Here is a 25589-nt window from a genome sequence, read left to right as displayed (position 1 = left end):
TGTTTTTGTTCGCTTTTTAAAGCAACCACATTGAATATAAACAAATTATTTTTTCTACAATCTGAAGCAGTGTTTTTTGGCTTCAAAACGTATAAAAAAAATTTCCAAAACAAATTCATCCATATATTTGAGGCAATTATTTTGTAAATGTTGTCGAAATAACCACTTTTTCCAACAAAACAATTGATTTTCAAAATCATATAAAACATCTGTAAAAATTTTTTTTTTCTTTTTTCCGTTGGTTTTGTGTGATTTGAATTATCAAAACGATAGACAAGTTTGAGTTTTTTTGATACTAGAACGGATAAAAATCATTTTTGAGCGGTACAAGCACGTGGAATGTGTCTTAAGTTTTCCGTTATTTGAAGTCTAAAAAACGGCAAAATTGCAAATTCACAAACTCAGTAATATATTTTCAAAGCTAAATTCGTAGAAAATTCTGTGTTTCGTATTTTAAGAATTTGAAGATGCCAAAATGTGTTATGTTACGTCAACTTTCCAAACCACTTTTCAAAATTAATCTACTGTGACCTAAACAATTTTGACGGTCTATTGATTAAAAAGTACTTATCTTGTTTTGATTTGATTTATCACGATGAACCTTGTTTAACTCATTTTCATTGAAACGCATCTTTATCTTACAAGATTTGTTTTGTCTTGCTTTTATTTATTTAATCTTGTTTGCAACCGCCACACAGTGGTCCAAAATGCGAAAAACGTGATCGTTGCTTATAACTTTTTTAGGTCACATTTTAGCATTTCGGTGTCTTCGGAGAAGTTTGTCAGTAAAATCAGCTCTATAATAAAAAACTATTATTTTTCTGATTAATCGCCCTACAAGTGAGATAAAATTTCTAACTTCTCTGTTATAAGTTTTAGCTCTTTGATGTCTTCGACAAACTTGTTAAAAATCAAATTTTCTACAACTTTGTCTCAGATGCCAAGTTTCTAAAATAATTATTATCCGAGATATCGGCCAAATAAGAAACTTAACCTCTAAAAATCAGTTTTTTAATAATAACTTTTTTCAGTAAATTTTAAGTTTAATAAAATGTTCCACAAAGTTGTTTGTCTTACTAAAATACACCACTTTGTTGAACATTTCATGTTTGTAAAATGTGATACTGCAGAGCTATGTTAAAAAGATTACCGAAAATAGGGCTTTTTCACGCCTTATTTTACAAACACCGGGCAACATCGGGCAGCCCGCTTTAGATGCAAAATAAAGTCGAAGATTTCGTCTACAAGATGCAGGTAAAATCGTCAGTATCCACTTGTATCCAAGCGAGATACATCAATTTTACTTTTCCAAGTTTGCATTGAAATCAACGATTTCTATGAAAGCACATACAGCGCATTCTACTACGTGTGTTTTCTTCTAGTTTTTCCCCGCGCGATGTCAGAAGCAAAGGTCTGGAAGCGCATTTGTATTATTAGCATCTCCAGCTTGTAGAAGATATCTATTTCAATTGAACACACAATAACCTGTACTAATAATACAAATACGCTTCCAAACCTTTGCTTCTGACATCGCGCGGGGAAAAACTAGAAGAAAACACACGTAGTAGAATGCGCTGTATGTGCTTTCATAGAAATCGTTGATTTCAATGCAAACTTGGAAAAGTAAAATTGATGTATCTCGCTTGGATACAAGTGGATACTGACGATTTTACCTGCATCTTGTAGACGAAATCTTCGACTTTATTTTGCATCTAAAGCGGGCTGCCCGATGTTGCCCGGTGTTTGTAAAATAAGGCGTGAAAAAGCCCTATTTTCGGTAATCTTTTTAACATAGCTCTGCAGTATCACATTTTACAAACATGAAATGTTCAACAAAGTGGTGTATTTTAGTAAGACAAACAACTTTGTGGAACATTTTATTAAACTTAAAATTTACTGAAAAAAGTTATTATTAAAAAACTGATTTTTAGAGGTTAAGTTTCTTATTTGGCCGATATCTCGGATAATAATTATTTTAGAAACTTGGCATCTGAGACAAAGTTGTAGAAAATTTGATTTTTAACAAGTTTGTCGAAGACATCAAAGAGCTAAAACTTATAACAGAGAAGTTAGAAATTTTATCTCACTTGTAGGGCGATTAATCAGAAAAATAATAGTTTTTTATTATAGAGCTGATTTTACTGACAAACTTCTCCGAAGACACCGAAATGCTAAAATGTGACCTAAAAAAGTTATAAGCAACGATCACGTTTTTCGCATTTTGAACCACTGTGCGCCATCTGGATTTCAAGATGGCGTCATAAAGAGAATTTAATTTCTACTGGTTTTGCCCTTAAACCCAATAATAATATTATGGGAGTTCCATGCGATTTTCACTGATTAACAGCATTTTAAAGTTCAGTGAAAGCCGACATCTTGGATTTCAAGATAGCGTCTGATAGCTAAATTAGACTACTTCTAATTTAGACCTTTACCCAATACCCATATTGTGGGAGTTCCATGCGATTTTGAGTCATTTACAGTATTTTAAAGTTCAGCGAAAGCCACCATCTTGGATTTTATAATGGCGTCTGATAGCGAAATTTGATTTCTCTTAGTTTAGCCCTTTACCCAATACCCATATTGTGGAGAATTTTTGCGATTTTAAGACATTTACTGCATTTTAAAGTTCTGCGGAAACCGCAATCTTCGATTTCAGGATGGCGTCAGATAGCGAATTTCGACTTCTAATCGTGTAGCCCTTTCACCTACTACCCCGTATTATGGATGTATCACGAGATTTTAAGTTATTTACAGCTTTCCAAAGAATAACGAAAGCCGCCATCTTAGATTAATGATGGGATCAGAGAGCGAAATTCGACTTCTCCTAGTTTAGTCCTTTCACCAAATACTCTTATTTTTTTGAGATTTTCAGGCGATTTTTAGTCATTTACAGCATTTGAAGTTTCAGCGAAAGCCGTCATCTTGGATTTCAATATGGCGTCAGATAGCTAATTTCGACTTCTACTCGTTGAGTCCTTTCACCCAATACCAATATTTTTGAGGTTTCATGCAAATTTAAGTCATTCACAACATTATAAAGTTCAGCGGAAGCCACCATCTTGGATATTAAGATGGCGACTACTTGTTGATTTCTTTCAACTTATACCCGTATTGTGGGGGTTTTATGCGATTTTCAGTCATTTACAGTATTTTGCAGTTAAGTGCTAGCCGCCATCTTAGAATTAAAGATGGCGACGAACAACGAAATTCGATTTATACTGGGAGCCTTTGCACCTGATACTCATATTGTGGATGTTTCATGAAATCTTCAGCAAAGTGAAGCTTTAATAATAAATGTCGAAGCCGCCATCTTGTATTAATGATGGCGTCAAGCAACTTTTTTTTCCTACAAGTTAGGCCCTTTTTTCTCAATACTAAAATTGTAGAAATATTCATACCACTTCGTAATTTGAAGTTTTTCAAAGATTTTTGTATTTTTTTAAATTTTAACTCAAAACCAACACACATAAATAATCTAAAATAAGTAAAAATGGGTATTCCAATTCAAATATGTGCTATCTAACCTGAGCGTGCCATGTGTTATATTGTAGTTTTAACAGAGCATTCAAAACTCTTTCAAAAGAACTGAACAGTAGCTTTACTAGCGTTTCCGAAACTATCTGAAAACAAACGGTCGAAACGAGAATATAAGCATTTTTCATGACTATAATAAAACTGTCATAAATCAAGCTGAACAAAAATATGCCATAATACTTAAGTACATAAAATTTCCTAAAGCTAGTTGGCTTAATCTATGTTACTTGGGTTGGCTTCATTTTTAAGATAAGTTGTTGGGTATGGGAGTTCTCTCTTCATTAATTTTACCTCAATTAAAGTAAAAAAGGAGTCTTATATATGCATATAAATACAAAATTTCTCGTATCCAAAGGCCCTACCATGCCAAATTTCTTTCCATTTGCTCAATTAGTTCTCGAGTTATGCGAAACATTGTAAAGGAGCCCCTCTCTCTCCTTCCTTGCATCTCACTGGAACGAGACGGTAGTATCAAATATTCATAAAAGCATTCCTCGTACCCAAATACCCTTCCAAGCCAAATTTGTTTCCATTTGCTAGATAAATTTTCAAGTGATGTAAAAAAATGCATAGGAGCACCCGCGCTCCCAAAAAATTTTCCAACGGAGGGTTTATGGAAACAAATTATCACACAAGAATTTTTATTTTCAAAATAATGTATGCCGTTTCTTCAGACAAGGCAGTATTATTTCAACTGTTCAGGAGGGCCCCTGACGGCTTGCGCGATAGCATCAGAATTTCTTGCGGATTGAAACACACTCTTTCACACATCGATAACAAAAGTGGACTGTATTCTTACTTCAACTAGCCTTATTATAAATTACAAATTACTTAAGTGGACACTCTGACACACAACTGACTTTGGCCCTTCTGGCCTCTGATTCGCCCATTCTGGGCACTTACACTGGCCACTCCGGGCCTCTAATTTGGCGAACCTTCGCCTATGGTGGTTGGTCGGGAAAAGAGATCGACCCAAGGAACGACTTTGGCTCGACCCTACGGAAAATCCTCTTCGGTTCCGATCTTAGCCGACATTTTTGGCGCGCATTGCTAGCCGTTAATGCCAGCAGCATGGCGATGATTTTACTGGGCCCTTTTGATGCTTAGGGTGGCTCACATCAACCTGTTCGTGCCAGAACATCAATAAAAACCTTTATTTCTATTACATTTTTTCTCGAAATGATTTTCCATTTCCACTGAAAGTTTATGTCACTTGAAATTAGATGCTTAGAAAAACATTTTAAACTGTTTTAAAGTGTAAAAATAAAACAATTTACTGAAATCGTCCTACCACTAACTAACGCAATTTTCGCATAACACAATCATACTCATTCCAATATGCCCTAAATAATTAGTATAAATTCCAAAAATCAGGAAGCAAAGAAGCTTTAAAAAAAACTGAAAAAGGAATCATGTTTCATTCTGATTTGCATATCATTCGAACACCAATTTCGACAAATTAAGAGAGAACCGAAGCAGGGAAAAGCGAGGATCTGCTGTAATGAAAGCGGCTGTGATTTGATGACTAAGGTCTGCGGCAATCATGAACAAAGTATTGTCAACGTTGCTGCTGAAAGTGTGCACCCAAAATTCATTGAAATCTTGCCAATCATCGAAGTGTGTCCTCAGCCAGAAGCCGTTTGCTGTTCCCATAAAGAGGAAACCCCAAACTATGGCAAAAATCTCGAAATTCATCTCGAAGTTTTTATGAGCCATCTCACCCGCCACATGGTTTCTTCTAACTATTTATGCAGATACTGTGCTGAGTGTCAACAGCCAAACGGAAGAAATATACTCGAGGCACTCCCTCGGTCTCTCTCGTTCTCGGTGGAACATCATTACCATATCTATTTCCTCAAATTTCCACCTGTCAAGAGTTTCACCCTGCGCGCGGTGGGAAAACTGTTTCTAAACAAAAGTGTGCAAAATATATTTCGCAAAACCGCGACGACGAAGACGAACGCCAACTGGAATCAGAGCAGAAATCCGTCATCTCCTTTCCTGTCACTTCCTACCGTAAGGAAGCATCGAAAGAATGGGAAGGTGAAAACCGGCTGCAGCAATAAAAAAGAAAAGCTCGGAGGCGGGAAACCATACAAGACGGAAGCAAAACACCCACCCACACCCGGAAATTTTCCTCTGCTGCGACCACATGTTTCCCACACGTCTAGCTTCTACCAAATGGCGGCAAAGAGAACGAGTGATGTTTGCCTAGTGATTGTCGAGAAGAGAAATCTTTTATTTACCCCCAGGATGTCGTTGGGTTCTTCACGTGTGTATTTGTTGGCCACCGTGTGCATGGCTGTATGTGTGAGTGGATGTGGGTGTGATTTTCCATTGTTTGTTTCAATGTCTGTGCAGGGGCGTTGCAGTGAAAATTCCTTTATTTGCTTTAGTTATTGGCCCGGTTCTAAAACAATGCCTAACTCGTTTCGAATCGGAACTGAAAATAAACGGAACCGGTCCTTAGGCGGGGTTTAGGCTACAACCTTTCCAGTTCCTCCACAATGCTAATTAATTGGTTTCTTTATTTAATTTAAAAAAAAACATAGAGTTTTCCTCCATGGATAAACTTCCTAGATTTTTCTGATATGTTATTTGAATAATTTCGCAACCTGCCGAACCGATGAATCAAAATTACACCCACGAAAATTTTTAATTAACACTAAACCCTTATCATTTTTCAAATATTTAGCATTTTTATCTAAACGAACACAAACACATTCAGGATCTCAATGTAACTTGATGTTTCCTTGAAGAGTTTCCTTTTACTTAAATCTAAGTGTACATCTTCCGAAGATATGAATCTCACAACCCAATCCACTTAAAAGTACTATGAATGCCGTGACCGGGGTTCGATCTCATGATCGTTGGCTTAGACAACTTGAAAGCTATCCTTTACGCCACGTGTTGCGGCCATTACAAGCATTTCAACTTAGTAAACCGAAGGTCTTTTCTAATGTAAAATCGAGCGCTGAATCCGAAAATGAAATTCAAAAAAATCTCAGTAGAACCGTTTTTGAGTTATGCTCCATATATGACATTTTGGAAAAATTAAAAAAGTTCTTGTACTTAGATTGAAACATCTCGGACGGCATAACAGTAATTTGAAATCCCTCTTTTACATATTGAAGGTGAATAAATTTTCTATCGATCATTTGAACACTGTTTTTTGCGTATGATCAACAGTATTGTTGATATTAGTGACTTTATGATAGAAAAAATTATAGAAAACGCATTTTTAGAGAAAATTTTGTTTCAGCGAAAGTTTTAGACTCGATGGTAACATTTAAAAAATCTTCTGCGCTTGAATGTAAATTCAAAACAAAGATTTCAAGCGGTTATTTATCAAAATCGGATAAAAATTGAAGAAGTTAAAGCTACTTTACCATAACAGTATTTTTTGCAGTTTTTAATAATTTAACGAACCGCAGTACACTTATCATAGTATAGGAAGAATGAAACATGATAAATCTCACTCGCTCCAAGTCAAAGTTATTTATTAACTTACCAAAAGGTCACATGCCAAATTTCAGGAAGATCTAACCATAGGGAGGAGTTGCTTGAGTCTCAATCGTGAATAAAATTTTAAGGTATTTTGCCCGGGAAGAACGAAAAATACTGGGTTTTCACCAATAACTTTTTTTCATCACTAGCCGATTGTTTTTTATGGTTGATTTTCTTAAAGAATAAGTTAAGACAAATAATACATTCGAAGACTGTATCTCGATTGGGTTACAGAAGAAACAGGCGCAGAAGAAAATCAGATTTTTTTAAATGTTACCATCGAGTCTAAAACTTTCGCTGAAACAAAATTTTCTCTAAAAAATGCGTTTTTTATCATTTTTTCTATCATAAAGTCACTAATATCAACAATACTGTTGATCATACGCAAAAACAATGTTCAGATGATCGATAGAAAATTTATTCACCTTCAATATGCAGAAGAGGGATTTCAAATTACTGTTATGTCATCCGAGATATTTTCATCTAAATACAAGAACTTTTTTTATTTTTCCAAAATGTCATATTTGGAGCATAACTCAAAAACGGTTCTACTGACATTTTTTTGAATTTCATTTGCGGATTCAGCGCCCGATTTTACATTAAAAATATTGGTTAGTCAATCAAGTTCACGTTTTTTTTTAAATTTTGTAAACTAGTGTACTTCTGCTTTGGAATTCGAATTTCAATAATAATTTTCATATCGAATATATCTCATTCTTATGAATAAGCTAAGCTAAGCTTAGCTTAGCTTGATTGACTGCTCACATCCACCTTTAACTATTGAACTGGAAATGCTAAAGGGAAAATCAATGATTGTTCATATGGTAAATAAGCTTTTTTATATTATTTGTAAGATCGTAATTGTTATTAAAACAAACACATTTCGAAAATGGTTGCTACTCCGTGATTAATCGAGGTCATCAAATTTGCCCAGAGGTCAAAATAATAGTGTCTGGGATTGACAGCACATTCAAAAGTAACAAAACTGATCTCTCTCTTTGAACATCAATAACGGCGCCGGCCACGTCATAGTAGTCAAAATATAGAGAGGAAAACGAGAGGAAGAGATGAAAGAGAATAAATTAGGACCGAGATCACCTTTGTGTTCTAGCAAAACAATTTTTTTGAAAGGGGAAAAACAATTTTTTTTTTACATTTTTAGAAAACAAATTGACAAAATCTGTAACAATTGATTTTATTTGTTACTCCTGGTAAATCGAATTATTTAGTAGTTATTAAGTAGTAAAATGTATTTATTTATTAGATTACTGAATATCGCGCAAAAGAAATAGGAACACGAGCATCACTTGAAAAACTGTTACAAAAAATAACAGCTTCATATTTCAGAAGTTTCAAATTACTTATTAACCATAAAAATCTGAATAATAAGATATATTCTAAATACTCTGTGGTATCAAAAAGAGCGTCAAGAGCTTAAATGTTATGCCAAAATATATTTTAAAGTGTTGATTTTAAAAAGTCTTTTAAATACAGAAAGTCCAAAGTATTTTTTGAAAAACTTACATGTTATTGCACAACCTTTCTGATTCAAAATATGTAGGAGAAAGAACTGTATTTATCTGCCTGTCTGTAAAAACTATAAAAACTACAAAAATAACGAAAATGACCAAAATAACAAAAATTTTGAAAATTACAAAATGCCAAAAATTAAAAAAAATACAAAAATTACAAAAATTTATAATAATTTCAAAAATTTTAAAAAATACAAAAGTGACAAAAATAACAAAATTTACAAATATTACAAAAATTTCAAAAATTAAAAAAATTATAAAAATAACAAAAATTACAAAAATTAAAAAAAAAACAAAAATTACAAATATTACAAGAATTACAAAAATGACAAAAATGACAAAAATGACAAAAATGACAAAAATGACAAAAATGACAAAAATGACAAAAATGACAAAAATGACAAAAATGACAAAAATGACAAAAATGACAAAAATGACAAAAATGACAAAAATGACAAAAATGACAAAAATGACAAAAATGACAAAAATGACAAAAATGACAAAAATGACAAAAATGACAAAAATGACAAAAATGACAAAAATGACAAAAATGACAAAAATGACAAAAATGACAAAAATGACAAAAATGACAAAAATGACAAAAATGACAAAAATGACAAAAATGACAAAAATGACAAAAATGACAAAAATGACAAAAATGACAAAAATGACAAAAATGACAAAAATGACAAAAATGACAAAAATGACAAAAATGACAAAAATGACAAAAATGACAAAAATGACAAAAATGACAAAAATGACAAAAATGACAAAAATGACAAAAATGAGAAAAATGAGAAAAATGACAAGAATGACAAAAATGACAAAAATGACAAAAATGACAAAAATGACAAAAATTACAAAAATGACAAAAATTACAAAAATTACAAAAATGACAAAAATGAAAAATAAGAATATTGACAAACTTGACAAAATTGACAAAATTGACAAAATTGACAAAATTAACGAAATTGGCAAAATTGACAAAATTGACAAAATTGACAAAATTGACAAAATTGACAAAATTGACAAAAATGACAAAATTGACAGAATTGACAAAATTGACAAAATTGACAAAATTGACAAAATTGACAAAATTGACAAAATTGACAAAATTGACAAAATTGACAAAATTGACAAAATTGACAAAATTGACAAAATTGACAAAATTGACAAAATTGACAAAATTGACAAAATTGACAAAATTGACAAAATTGACAAAATTGACAAAATTGACAAAATTGACAAAATTGACAAAATTGACAAAATTGACAAAATTGACAAAATTGACAAAAATGACAAAATTGACAAAATTGACAAAATTGACAAAATTGACAAAATTGACAAAATTGACAAAATTGACAAAATTGACAAAATTGACAAAATTGACAAAATTGACAAAATTGACAAAATTGACAAAATTGACAAAATTGACAAAATTGACAAAATTGACAAAATTGACAAAATTGACAAAATTGACAAAATTGACAAAATTGACAAAATTGACAAAATTGACAAAATTGACAAAATTGACAAAATTGACAAAATTGACAAAATTGACAAAATTGACAAAATTGACAAAATTGACAAAATTGACAAAATTGACAAAATTGACAAAATCCACAAAATTGACAAAATTGACCAAATTGACAAAAAGTATAAATTTGCCCTTGTTGAATACTTGATTCGAGAATAATCATTCTATAATAAACATGAAATCTTCATCAATTTAAAAAAAAATATGTGTGAATTATACATTAGGTGAAGATATCTTATTTGTATAAAAATCTTTCAGGTAGTTATCTGAGGTTTGAAAAAAAATTGCAATAAGATCAAGTTCTTCTATAAATGAATGAAAAACCGCGCTAATAGCTTCTTTTACTTTCTAATCTTATGTTCAAACAAAATAACTAATTATCTATGGAATAAATGCAAAAAGATTAAAAAAATCTTTGAACATGGTAAATTTCAGCTTAGCTTAGCTTGATAGACTTCTCACATCCACCTTAAACCGTAAAATCCGAAATGCTGTTCTACTATCAAGATGTTTGTATGAGAAAAAAAAGTTAGATTTGTTGAAACTTTACATGTTTAGTTGAGTTGAGTTTTCAATGAAGGCAAAACGGTAATATTCAAAGAACAATAAATTACATATAGCATATAGCATTTTGAACTCCACGATCGCTGGTGTGGCTCAGTAGAACGAATTCCACATCGCCAATGGTTGCTATTCCGTGATTGACCGAGACCATCAATTTTGTACAAGGGTCAAAAGAATGGTACTTGGGATTAGCCCATTCTCAATGTACAAAACTGATGCTCATCAATAACGGCGCCGGCCACGTCCTAGTAGTCAATGAATAGTTAGAAAAATAGAGAAAGGGATGAAAGATATAAGTTTGCGCTTTAGGACCGAGGTCACCTCTGCATCCTATCAAATAATTTTGTTAAGGAGATTGGGGAAAAGGATATGATCTGGAGACACTTTTGACTGTGTTGTGATCTTAATGAATAAGCAGTATATATTCTCAAGCACTCCTAATGTTTGTGTAAATTGCAAGCTATAAACTAATTTTCTACATTTCTACAAATAAAACCACTTCTAACAAATTAACTAAGAAAAGATGTGAACACATCGTTTGAATATAAGAACTCATCGCTATTATCTGCAACAGTTTGGAGCACTTTGAAGATAAATGAAATTTTCAATATTTGTACAAAAATCTTGTTTTTTAAATGTAACAGAGGGATCTGTTTTCAACCTATGGCTAACTTTCATATTACATTACTTTATCGTTTTTTCAAGTCCGCTACTGTTTTAAGTCGTAAAAAAAACTTCACCGCAGCAATTTGAAATATTTTTATGAAATTGGAAGCTTTGCTGAAGCACCACTCAAAGATTATCTGTAAAAAATTCTTTGCCCAACCTGGTTACAAGCAACAACAAAAATTATGATTTTCGATCACTTAAGCATAAAATAACAAACATTGAAGGTTGCCACCGTATGACAAAAGATTTCTAGTATTTTAGTCCCTATACGTTGGCCACATTGAATCTAGAGGATAAACTATCGTTTGTTATAAGCAAAACCTTGCATTAAAAGCGACATTTAAGATAAATAACAGCCATCGTCATTTTTATGACATGTACTCAAACGTTTAAAAAAGTCACGTCAAGTTTTTGCCAAAAAATTCATATCAGTACGTATGTATTTCTCGTGTCATCACTTCCTCTCCCAAACATTTGGTGATTGGTGATGATTGCATTAAAATTATTTTAAAAATATTTTCATTTTCATTTTCAGTATGTCTGTAACCGGGCTAGTTTCACGGATCACTCAATTAGTAGAAATGAAATAGAATACGTTTTATGGACCTAATATTGCTCAACCAATAATTTTCTTTCATAAGACTTACTCTTGTTTAGATAAGATTGCGGTGTATTTAGTCATGATTAAGAAAAATTTTCTGTATGGACTAAAATGATTATGATCAACTCAACTGCTATTCACTTACGTTTCTTCCTTTCCTCCACGTAGCCAACAGTGGCAGGCTGGGCCAATCTTGTTGGGTAAGGTTTTGTTTCGAATCGATTCTCCTTTTATCCCTTTAGGTTGTTAGAATTGTTGCATCTAAGGGGCACACCAGAATCCGTTTCCAGTGCACCAAGGTAGGTGCTGAGCGTGTCTATTCCAAGCTGTTCACACCCAATGTAAACAAACCTCACTTCTCACTCCGCTGATGCGTGAGGCGCTTTGATGCTAATACACTTCAAGAATACTGCTATTTGCAACCATCCGAGATTGATAGCACGATGAGCCAAGCTTCACGCACACTAGTGGGCGAATGATGTAAACACGGGCCCTTAATATTGGTGAACAACCTAACACTCAACTTATTCACCTGCACACTTATCATTGGCCGATGTATTCACCATCACTTAAACACTATCTCTTCCGCTTTATAGGCACCATGCAGCTCTAGTGCCTACCATTGTTATGCCTTATCCCCGGCTTATGCTCTAACCTCCCGCCCACGTGCCGTCCTGGCCACTCTTCTCTTTGCGCTGGACACTTTCACGAAACGAACCTTGGCAGTTTTCAAACACGACGATCTACTGCCCGCCACGCCACGATGGTTACCTTCCGAGTACCGACGAACACTGACTCGAGCGCTTCTGTGGAGATGGTTTGTCGGAGTTCTCAGGTCGCACCAATACTTCTTGTCCTAGGCTGCTCGGATCAGGGGTGTCAGGTGTCCTGATTTTTCAGGATTTATCCTGATTTTTGAGAAGCCGTCCTGATTTTTGAAAAACGCTTGAATTGTCCTGATTTTTGAAAAATGTCCTCTGAAATGTCCTGATTTGTCCTGATTTTTCAAAAAATATCTAAACTTTAACTAAATTCATTGTTAAATGGTAAGAAAATCAAACAAATCTTTAATAAAACAGTTGAACCATTTTAATCTTTGGGTTAAATGATGTTTAAATAGTGTTTTTCGATATTAACATCAGGCCATCCAAGGTTCTTCTCGCTTTAGTTGCATAATTTGAGACATCTTCAGCACCTTTATTTCGCCTTTAGTTATGCAATCTAAGCAGGGATGCATGATATTTTCATCAATTTAGTGGTGTCCTGAAAAATCCTGATTTTTTTCATCGCGGTGTCCTGATTTTTGTCAAATCCACCTGGCACCCCTGGCTCGGATCCTTCGCTAGCGTTGGTGTTCGGATCACCAATACGTGCGCAGATGATGATTCGTCCACTTTCACTGTCGCTATGTGCCGTAGTCACCACGTGATGCTGATGAGGGATTCCCCAAAACCGGTTTTTAAAGGGCCCTTGATGTAAACATCGAGATGTTGGTTAGGGTGTGTCACTATGCATTTATAGTTATAATAAGATTATGCGCTTTCAGAAGGAAAATTTACCTCTTCGAGAACCCTTTTCGTTTGACAGTGATAGAACCGTACGTACTTTTCCTGTTGAGGTCCCTCACTGCTCCGGGACTCGGTTCAGCTGTTTGGATATCGATGTGTGTTAGATTTTTCACTTATTTCGCCTTTTTTATAATACCTGCGAAATAGTATTCCTTCCTGATTCGAAATGATGGGTTTCCGCCAATAACTCAGTCCTGCGATCCGCTTTTGATGCGAGGGATCTCTACCGAACAACTCGATGGTCGTTTGAGGATTCCCACGTGTAATATCCACTGACGAGCTTACCTCCGATTTATTCCTGATGAAGTTCTGCAATCCACTTTCTGTGATTGAAATGTGCACTTAGGATTCGTAACTCCAGTGGAGATATTTTGATGTTACACGTTTGAACGACTGAGTAAAATGATCCAATGATAACTTAGCGGAAGTTGAATGTCCAGAGAGCTCTCTAGGCTCTCAAGATGACGTTTAGTAGTTTCAAAATATAGCGAAAGGTGATATCCGATGTGATTCTTTTACTATAGCTAAAACTAGTTTGGCTAGTATTTTCATGAAATAATAAAAATTGGTGTTGTTGATTTTTATTGACAAAAGTAACTCGTAACATGTCTTAGCATAAAACTTCCTGCAACCTCAGATTTCTGGTGAAATATATACGAAATAGCATCAAAACATATGGGCGCTTCAAGAAAATCAAGGTTAGGCTTTATAATAACCCGTATAATTGAGGATTATAACCAAAGGATTTCTTAAATCGACAAATGACGATTTAATGAAGCACAATAACACGTTTAGCGAACGATTATAGAAATAGTGAAATACATTGCCTGAATCGTAAATTTCGAAATAATTGTATTTTGAATATGTAGTTAGGTTATGTAACTGTTAAAAACTGTTAAAACAGTTGTATGCTAACGATTTAGGTAACGATATTATTAATAGTATGCAACATATAAAAACTATAATGGTTATTGTTGCAATTGGAAGCGATAAAACGATTTTATAAAGCGTGCAACGGATATTTTGCTTACGATAATCAAAACTACGATACGCTTCAAATAAATCGTAATTTTCAATGATCGGCCATTGCTAGTAGTCTTCAGAGAGACAGGGACGGATAAATAAAACAAGTACTTTATTCGGCATACTTGTAAATTAATTGTCTTATACATTTATTCTTATCGATTCTAAAAAAAAAACGTTCATTCACAGTGTGCTTTTATTCGAACCCTAAGAATTGAGCGAATGTCGATTTGCGGTTGTTTTGAAATTTGAATGCGGATACAACAAATTTGTTTTTATTTTTCAGATGAATTTAGCTGGGTTAATTTATATCATTTTGATAGCATGTTTTTCTCAATTTTGAGTGATAATCCTTTGAAAACAGGTTATGCTATCTCAAAAAGAGGTAAACAAATTTAAGCGTGTATACGTTCTTCTCGATTGTCAAATCATCTGTCACTTAGTTTTATGTCTATATCCAATGTTCCAATAAAACAGTTTTTCAACTTGGCTTGAACGCAAGTTTTAAAAGCGCATTGAGCGCATTATTAAAACTGGTACCAAAGCTCTAATAAAAACAGGAAAGTATGTGCTTTATTAAATCTTTAGCAATACTTTTGCAACATTATTACAACACTCTTAAGATAGTGTTTTATTCAAGCTTTAGCAAAACTTTCAGGGCTCTTTTAAAACACACGATAAATGAAGCATTTCCTATGTTACAAAAAAAAACCGTTTTAAAAATTTGATACCATCGAAAAGCCTTCATAAAACAATATTAAAACTCAAAAACCCAATTGGCTTGATCTGTGTTACTTGGGTGCTATGACTTAAGTATATATAAAAAGAATAAAATATAAATGAGGTAAAATAAAGGAACGGGCTCACCAAAATTGCTAAATCAATTGTCAATACTATAGAATCTATAGATGAAGAGGAGTCCGTGGTCCGCCAAAACAGCTGCTTAAATCTTTGGGGGAGGAAAGTGGGATTTTCCGAAAATTCCGTTTCCATTGTTTGATTGATTAGATCAGTCAATCTTCCGGACTTTGAAATTCTCTTCAATTTTTCGATGACAGAAAAAAAAATCTTTGAACATGGTAAATTTTATAGATAAACTTTTTCTTTCGACTTGGAAGGAAAATAAATTTCTCATAATTTTTTTTTAAAGTGTTCTTTATTGGAACTTTCGCCTCAAAGAATGTTTATAGAAAATTCAAATCGAACCCCGTATTTACATTAAATCTCATTATGAGAATTTCAATTGAATAACAAAATTAAAATATGAAGGTACTAGCACAGGGTTCCATGCAAAGTAAGCGCCAGATTATACTACGAAAAGGGGTCGCGTAACAAACCTTAAGTTCGTATAGAATTGTGCGGAATTTGTTAGGGATGAACAAAAAAACTTTTACACAATTTTCCACCAATAATTTTGGTCCTCCTTATCTAATTTTCTTTTAATTTCAGTGTTTTAAAACTTAAATTATAACAATATTTCATCTAAGGAACGCATTTCGATTAGAGTTATCATAAAACAGTAACTAGGCTTCAAAACAGGTATATAAGCGTCGATTAACGATCATCCATGTATTTTATGTAATTGACCCATCAGAAGCTTGTTTTTGAAACTCAATATGTTTTTTTTACCATAACTCTTATCGAAATTTCATGTTTTTTTTAAACAAAATTTCTCATTATTCCATTCAAATTTTAGGCTCATTGCGCCATCTATTTCCGTGGTTTATTCTTCCAAATTAAGCACTGGACTTTTTGATAGGCCTGGGATCTATGATAGCTTTTCATAAGACGGCTGATTTAGGCACTCTAATGTCCATTAACTAACTTTCAATATATCGCAGGATTTTGAAATTATCATTTATTTGTCCTTTCCCTTGCAATTAAATATTGAAAAGATACATAAACATATTTCACCGCTTTTAGGAATAAATATTTCCTAGTATAAGTTTTTTCTTACTCTGTTGTAAATGAACGGTAAATGAAAAGTTCATATACCAGTATTTCGATAGCAACTTACTACCTTCTTCAGTGAGCGTTTTCGATTGATAAATGTGTATCGTTTCCCTCCCTTCATTGTCCGAGTTAGGTAAGCTGCTGGTAGGTAGCAAAAACCTTCGGATGCTCGGCAGTTGTGCCGATGTCTGTTTTTTGGGTCTACCTACCCTATTCTGGGTGTTTTCTGATAGTGCTAAATTATTTTCTACCCGTTTTTGGGCATTGTCAGGTAAATGATTGTATTTCTTTTTACCTAAGAATTTAAACAACCAACCGGTGTCTCCGTTTAAGAGACGAACTGATTTTTCATTGAAGATTTCAATGCTTTCAGCAACATCCAATTTAAGCGAATTACTATTCAAAGACCGAATCATCAGCGAGACATTTCCTCGATCAATAGAGAGACCAGATTCACACATGTGTAAAGCTAATGCAGATCTAGGATTCTGTGAAGGAAGCATTTTCTTCTTTGAATCAGATCTAGCTATAGCCATGTGTTCCTCGAATCTATCAATCAATTTCCTTTTGGTTTGTCCAATGTACACCTTATCACAGTCGGAACAACTGATTTTGTACACACCAGATCTGTGAAGGAGCTCCACTGGATCTTTAGTCGATCCTAAGATGGATTTCAGTTGATTATTAGAGCTAGTGAACACTAGTTCAATATCAAACTTTGTCAACTTGTGTCGCAATTCAACTGCGTTGACACAGTTGAACTCCATGGATCTTCATTGAAACTCCTTCGGAATAGGAATTAAAGTAGTGAAAGATTTCCGTTGAAGCGATCTTTCTTTTTTTCTTATGATGGCTTGAATGGATCTACTTTGGTATCCATGTAGCTGACCATCAAGGCCGGATTAAGGGAGGGGTAAAAGGGGCAATTGCCCCGGCCCCCCGGCTTAGAGGGGCCCCCCGAGGAAAAAAAAGTTTTATTATTCCTTTAATCATACGACTTTAATTTCCACTAATCTATGAAAAGAAATCAAAACTAGAGAATCGGAATGAAAACTTGGAATATAACAACCAAAGGGGCCCGGGAAATAATATCTAGAATAGTTTTTCTCTTGCATAAGTTAAGGGGGCCCCCTAGAGTTAGCAGTGAAGAGGCTCTCCTGCATTTTGCGAGCTAAGAATATCAAAATTTTGGTATCGAAATTTAAAAATTTCAACCCAAAATCTGGACTAAAATTATGTGAACCGAACTCGAAATAAAAATGATGAAGAATATTTTTTTAATCGAAACATGTGAGTATTCTGTAAACAACAGGGAAAATTAAGAAAAACATTTCCTCATTTTCATTGCATACAATCGTCTTGCACAATAATAATTTTAACTATTATGTAAACTTTCCAAGTAATGCTTACTGCACTAAAACAGCAGCTAATTTCGCCAAAACTGGCTCACAGTGCAAAGAGACAACAGAGAAAACTTTATGATCAGCATTTCAGAATCTTACTCGGGCAGTTTCCGGGTTAATATCGGATATTGTTATTACTTTTCACTTCTCGATCATTATTTTTGAAATTTCCAATGGTTTAAAAATTCTCAACCTTTTTCCCTCAAAATTTACAAAAATATTATCTTTTAAAACATTTTGTAGTTACCTTAATTGGGCCAATCAACAGTATAGAGTTTCTTTATGTAAATTCCATCCCAATTTCTGTCTTAGACTTGAAATTCGTAGTGAGATATTTTCAACTGATTTAACCAAAGTTTTATCATCTACGGATCATGAAATCAGCATATCATTTTCCATATGATCACTCTCAAATTATTATAAAAATGATCTAATAGTTAAGTTGCAAATATCATTGAGTGATTTTCTTAAAATGAATATTTCTATATTTTTAATCTCATCTTTTTCCAGATCTAATTCATTGAATAACAATTTGATAACAATTTTTTTTATCTGATGAGAATCATATTCATAAACATTTCATGAAAACTTTTTTTTTGTGTTTCAAAGATATAAAGTTGTAATTCACATTAGATGCAATTTCTGCTTTGGCTTTGATTGTGACTTTGAATCTTTTTTTAAATTTAATTCATATTTTGTTTCTCAAAACTTTATTTGAAATTATGATTATTGATTTGAGACACTGAAGTGTGGTTCTGAATTTAACCTGATTTTAAGTCCTGAATCCTTAAACTCTTATATCTGTTTTTCTATGGAATTTGAATTAAATTATTTTGTTTATTTTTTTTGTATTTACTGTTTCACATCTTCATGATATTTCCCAATTGTCATGAGGTTAATATCACTCGATGAATCACAAACCAAACGATCAATGATGAAATGAAAATCACTTAAATATCTATCCGGTTATTTTTCCAAAGCAGATAATTTTAGTTGGTGATAAGGGTATTAAAAAATTGAAAAATGAATTTAGCATTTTGCAGCTCAAATCAGAGATTTCATTGTTTAAAAATGTCTAAACTCTTCCGCAATATTTGTATCTGATTAATTAATAATTTTTATTTGAAGGTACCAGAAACTATCTTCTACGCAGACAACATGGCTATTTGAAGACAGTAAACTGAGCTCATACCCAGTTCTTTTACACGTTTAAAAATTTTTTATTCTCTTTGATAGCATTTGAAAAAAAAAATCGAATCATAGAGGCCCCCCGAGAAAAATTGCCCCGGGCCCCCTGATGGCTTAATCCGGCCCTGCTGACCATAAAACTTCGTGATGTCACAGCGCTTAGCAAAACCATGCTTAAAAAATTGGCGCGTTGTGACGACACGAAACTGAATCGCTCTAAAATCAATTTAAACCAACATTTGAAAAAAAAATAATAAGGTTTTGTTGGTTGTAACAAAACGATAAAATACGGATTTGTAAAGAAAAACTGAAAAATGTAAATGACGTGTGGTGACGCCACGATTTTATTGGCTTATATCATTAAAAATACTTTTGATTTCAAATTGTATCGAACTGAACTCTGAACTTAGAGGTATATTTTTTAAAAAATGCGGTATAAACTGTAAAATCTTCAAACAGTATACCAGAAAATTGATCGACAAGTACATATGTGATCCGAAAACAGAGTTCAATTTGCCACACATATCATGAACATACCATGAGACATGGAGGTAGAATTTCTTCAAATAGTTTTTGTCAATAATCCAGATAGTGATCCTGATCCAAATGAAAGTCCAGTTTAGGATCCTAAATTTGATCGTGTTTCTGATGCTGATCCTGGTCTTGATCGTGTTTCTGAAACTTTTTCCTTGTTTTTGATCCTGATCCAGATTCTAAACCTCAGTCTGATACTTATTTTGAACCTGATCTTGGTCCAGATTCTCACCCTGATCCTGATTCATATTCAGATCTTAAACATGTTCCTGAATCTGATGCAGATCACGCCCCTGGGTCTGATCCTACCTAATACTGATCTTGATCCAGATCCCAATTATAATGCTGATGCTGACCCTGATCTTGATCGTGATACTGATCCACAACAGAATCATGATCATAATCCTGATCTTGGATTTGATCTTGACCCATCTGAGTTTGAAACCTTTCATGCATATGAACCTGATACTGATTCCGATCACCCTGACTGAAAATCTTAACCTGATTCTGATGCTGATCCTCATCTTGATCAAACTTCCGTACCTGAGAAGTGTTGTTCTTATGGCAGGGGATTAATGAGTGAAGAAGACAAGGGTTTTTTGGCAACTAAATAGTTCCAATGGTACTTTGGAACAGCTGAAAAATTTATGATAGGATGGATGGTGGAAAACATATTTCTTAGTATGATACGACCTTGTATTTTAGAATTTGTAGATATTTAAATGGACTTTTGTAAATTCAGATTTTTTACTCTTATATTTCCTAAATTTTCATTATTTCTACAATCACATAAAGTTTCCCGAAAACAGCCCTGTTTCTCAGTTTGATTGGCGCGGCTGCAGACAGACCGAAAACAAATATAAGAAAAACAAAAACACCTTTACGCAACCCTTTGAAACATGATATTTATTTTGACGGTCTGTTTTTTTTCCCGTCTGCTTATTTCCCGCAGCTCCCGAGGTCCTGATTGTGGACGAGGAGGGCCAAGCGCTGTACGACAAGTACTATGAGGTGGGCTCAACGATAAAGCTGCTGTGCCGAATCCGGCACATGTCGATGCTCCGTTCCGCCGTTTATTGGATCCACAACGAGGCCATCCTGAATCACGACGTGCAGCGGGGGGGAATCAGGTGAGTTTTCAATGGAATGATTCAAAGTTGAATTTAAAGTTTAAAATATTTCAAATTCTTTATGATACTTTGATTTGAAACGTTCTTTTAAGACATAATTACACGTCGAAATTGGACTTACGAACTTGGCATCCTAAAGACTTTTTTTGAAAATTCCTTATGCTACTAAGAGTTGATTTCATAAATTTGAATCGATCTAACCTCAACCGGCTTATGATATGTGAGAGTGTTTGCCGGAAATGGCAGCAAAGTTACGAAAACGGCTGGTTTTACGATCTTTTCCCAGTGCGAGACTGGGCGATGAATATAAATATTGAGATTGTGATGGCTTTTTTTGTGGTGCGGTTTTAATCATTTGCTAAGGCGGGCTAAGGCAGGTATTTCAAATTGAAGATGTTCGGTCTTGAAGTCATAAGCATTATTGTCGTAAAGTTCAAAACCGAAGCGCGACAATGAACAACTGGTTTATGTGTCAACATAACAGGAGTATGAAAAACATCCAAGAATTTCATTAAAAAAAAGTCTTTGAAACTTAAGAAAAAAATTTCAAATTATTCGACGAAGTTTTCAGAAACAACTCGAGCGGTTGAATCAATTTTATCAAACACAAAACCAAATGGCTAAATTGCAAATTTCTTCTTCCGATTCGAATCACAAGTGGTTTCAATTCATTCGTACACATCAGAGTGTATTCTGTGATTTATGAGCAAGCATCCATTCAGTCCATCCAGTGATAAACAGAAACTACTGCAGAACATAAACATGATGCTCGAAAGTAGCTAAAGGATTGTGTTGGAAAGATCCTGCAAGAATGGGTGTCGGTAGCTCTAATTTCAATTTCAAATTCCATTCTGTTTGCTGTTATCTTAAATTGAAAAGCTACACCACGGACCAGATGTGGTGTTTCTGAAGCAATATGAGTGGGTAAACAAGTTTGTTTTGTTGGATTCTACTGCTCACTTTGAGGCTTCAACAATGATAGATTCGTTTGAAAAAAAATCTGGAGAAGAATTTATCAAAAACGTCAAAATTGTCAAATTATCAAAATTGTCAAAAGTTTTAAAAAATGTTAAAACTATCAAAATTGTCAAAATTGTCAAAATTGTCAAAATTGTCAAAATTGTCAAAATTGTCAAAATTGTCGAAATTGTAAAAATTGTAAAAATTGTAAAAATTGTAAAAATTGTAAAAATTGTAAAAATTGTCAAAATTGTCAAAATTGTCAAAATTGTCAAAATTGTCAAAATTGTCAAAATTGTCAAAATTGCCAAAATTGTCAAAATTGTCAAAATTGTCCAAATTGCCAAAATTGTCAAAATTGTCAAAATTGTCAAAATTGTCAAAATTGTCAAAATTGTCAAAATTGTCAAAATTGTCAAAATTGTCAAAATTGTCAAAATTGTCAAAATTGTCAAAATTGTCAAAATTGTCAAAATTGTCAAAATTGTCAAAATTGTCAAAATTGTCAAAATTGTCAAAATTGTCAAAATTGTCAAAATTGTCAAAATTGTCAAAATTGTCAAAATTGTCAAAATTGTCAAAATTGTCAAAATTGTCAAAATTGTCAAAATTGTCAAAATTGTCAAAATTGTCAAAATTGTCAAAATTGTCAAAATTGTCAAAATTGTCAAAATTGTGAAAATTGTGAAAATTGTCAAAACTGACAAAATTGACAAAATTGACAAAATTGACAAAATTGACAAAATTGACAAAATTGACAAAATTGACAAAATTGACAAAATTGACAAAATTGACAAAATTGACAAAATTGACAAAATTGACAAAATTGACAAAATTGACAAAATTGACAAAATTGACAAAATTGACAAAATTGACAAAATTGACAAAATTGACAAAATTGACAAAATTGACAAAATTGACAAAATTGACAAAATTGACAAAATTGACAAAATTGACAAAATTGACAAAATTGACAAAATTGACAAAATTGACAAAATTGACAAAATTGACAAAATTGACAAAATTGACAAAATTGACAAAATTGATAAAATTGACAAAATTGACAAAATTGACAAAATTGACAAAATTGACAAAATTGACAAAACTGACAAAATTGACAAAATTGACAAAATTGACAAAATTGACAAAATTGACAAAATTGACAAAATTGACAAAATTGACAAAATTGACAAAATTGACAAAATTGACAAAATTGACAAAATTGACAAAATTGACAAAATTGACAAAATTGACAAAATTGACAAAATTGACAAAATTGACAAAATTGACAAAATTGACAAAATTGACAAAATTGACAAAATTGACAAAATTGACAAAATTGACAAAATTGACAAAATTGACAAAATTGACAAAATTGACAAAATTGACAAAATTGACAAAATTGACAAAATTGACAAAATTGACAAAATTGACAAAATTGACAAAATTGACAAAATTGACAAAATTGACAAAATTGACAAAATTGACAAAATTGACAAAATTGACAAAATTGACAAAATTGACAAAATTGACAAAATTGACAAAATTGACAAAATTGACAAAATTGACAAAATTGACAAAATTGACAAAATTGACAAAATTGACAAAATTGACAAAATTGACAAAATTGACAAAATTGACAAAATTGACAAAATTGACAAAATTGACAAAATTGACAAAATTGACAAAATTGACAAAATTGACAAAATTGACAAAATTGACAAAATTGACAAAATTGACAAAATTGACAAAATTGACAAAATTGACAAAATTGACAAAATTGACAAAATTGACAAAATTGACAAAATTGACAAAATTGACAAAATTGACAAAATTGACACATTTGACAAAATTGACAAAACTGACACAATTGACAAAATTGACAAAATTGTCAAAATTGACAAAATTGACAAAATTGACAAAATTGACAAAATTGACAAAATTGACTAAATTGACAAAATTGACAAAATTGATAAAATTGACAAAATTGACCAAATTGACAAAATTGACAAAATTGACAGAATTGACAAAATTGACAAAATTGACAAAATTTACAAAATTGACAAAATTGACAAAATTGACAAAATTGACAAAATTGACAAAATTGACAAAATTGACAAAATTGACAAAATTGACAAAATTGACAAAATTGACAAAATTGACAAAATTGACAAAATTGACAAAATTGACAAAATTGACAAAATTGACAAAATTGACAAAATTGTCAAAATTGTCAAAATTGTCAAAATTGTCAAAATTGTCAAAATTGTCCAAATTGTCAAAATTGACAAAATTGACAAAATTGACAAAATTGACAAAATTGACAAAATTGACAAAATTGACAAAATTGACAAAATTGACAAAATTGACAAAATTGACAAAATTGACAAAATTGACAAATTTGATAAAATTGACAAAATTGACAAAATTAACAAAATTGACAAAATTGACAAAATTGACAAAATTGACAAAATTGACAAAATTGACAAAATTGACAAAATTGACAAAATTGACAAAATTGACAAAATTGACAAAATTGACAAAATTGACAAAATTGACAAAATTGACAAAATTGACAAAATTGACAAAATTGACAAAATTGACAAAATTGACAAAATTGACAAAATTGACAAAATTGACAAAATTGACAAAATTGACAAAATTGACAAAATTGACAAAATTGACAAAATTGACAAAATTGACAAAATTGACAAAATTGACAAAATTGACAAAATTGACAAAATTGACAAAATTGACAAAATTGACGAAATTGACAAAATTGACAAAATTGACAAAATTGACAAAATTGACAAAATTGACAAAATTGACAAAATTGACAAAATTGACAAAATTGACAAAATTGACAAAATTGACAAAATTGACAAAATTGACAAAATTGACAAAATTGACAAAATTGACAAAATTGACAAAATTGACAAAATTGACAAAATCGACAAAATTGACAAAATTGACAAAATTGACAAAATTGACAAAATTGACAAAATTGACAAAATTGACAAAATTGACAAAATTGACAAAATTGACAAAATTGACAAAATTGACAAAATTGACAAAATTGACAAAATTGACAAAATTGACAAAATTGACAAAATTGACAAAATTGACAAAATTGACAAAATTGACAAAATTGACAAAATTGACGAAATTGACAAAATTGACAAAATTGACAAAAATGACAAAATTGACAAAATTGACAAAATTGACAAAATTGACAAAATTGACAAAACTTACAAAATTGACAAAATTGACAAAATTGACAAAATTGACAAAATTGACAAAATTGACAAAATTGACAAAATTGACAAAATTGACAAAATTGACAAAATTGACAAAATTGACAAAATTGACAAAATTGACAAAATTGACAAAATTGACAAAATTGACAAAATTGACAAAATTGACAAAATTGACAAAATTGACAAAATTGACAAAATTGACAAAATTGACAAAATTGACAAAATTGACAAAATTGACAAAATTGACAAAATTGACAAAATTGACAAAATTGACAAAATTGACAAAATTGACAAAATTGACAAAATTGACAAAATTGACAAAATTGACAAAATTGACAAAATTGACAAAATTGACAAAATTGACAAAATTGACAAAATTGACAAAATTGACAAAATTGACGAAATTGACAAAATTGACAAAATTGACAAAATTGACAAAATTGACAAAATTGACAAAATTGACAAAATTGACAAAATTGACAAAATTGACAAAATTGACAAAATTGACAAAATTGACAAAATTGACAAAATTGACAAAATTGACAAAATTGACAAAATTGACAAAATTGACAAAATTGACAAAATTGACAAAATTGACAAAATTGACAAAATTGACAAAATTGACA

The 25589-nt window shown here is 32.0% G+C and overlaps 1 protein-coding gene across 1 annotated transcript in view; it reads left to right on the top strand.

Moving 5' to 3' along the window:
* Window positions 1-25589, top strand: part of LOC129742128 (uncharacterized) — a 320969-nt gene that overhangs the window by 236370 nt on the left and 59010 nt on the right. The window contains exon 5 of the mRNA XM_055733972.1: window positions 20569-20746. Coding sequence (XP_055589947.1) covers window positions 20569-20746 — 178 coding nt within the window. The remainder of the gene's footprint in view (window positions 1-20568; window positions 20747-25589) is intronic.

The sequence above is a fragment of the Uranotaenia lowii genome, chromosome 2 (genome assembly GCF_029784155.1).
Source record: "Uranotaenia lowii strain MFRU-FL chromosome 2, ASM2978415v1, whole genome shotgun sequence".
Taxonomy (NCBI): Eukaryota; Metazoa; Arthropoda; class Insecta; order Diptera; family Culicidae; genus Uranotaenia; species Uranotaenia lowii.
The sequence above is the reverse complement of the archived record's forward strand: the minus strand, read 5'-3'. Positions and strand labels throughout refer to the sequence as shown.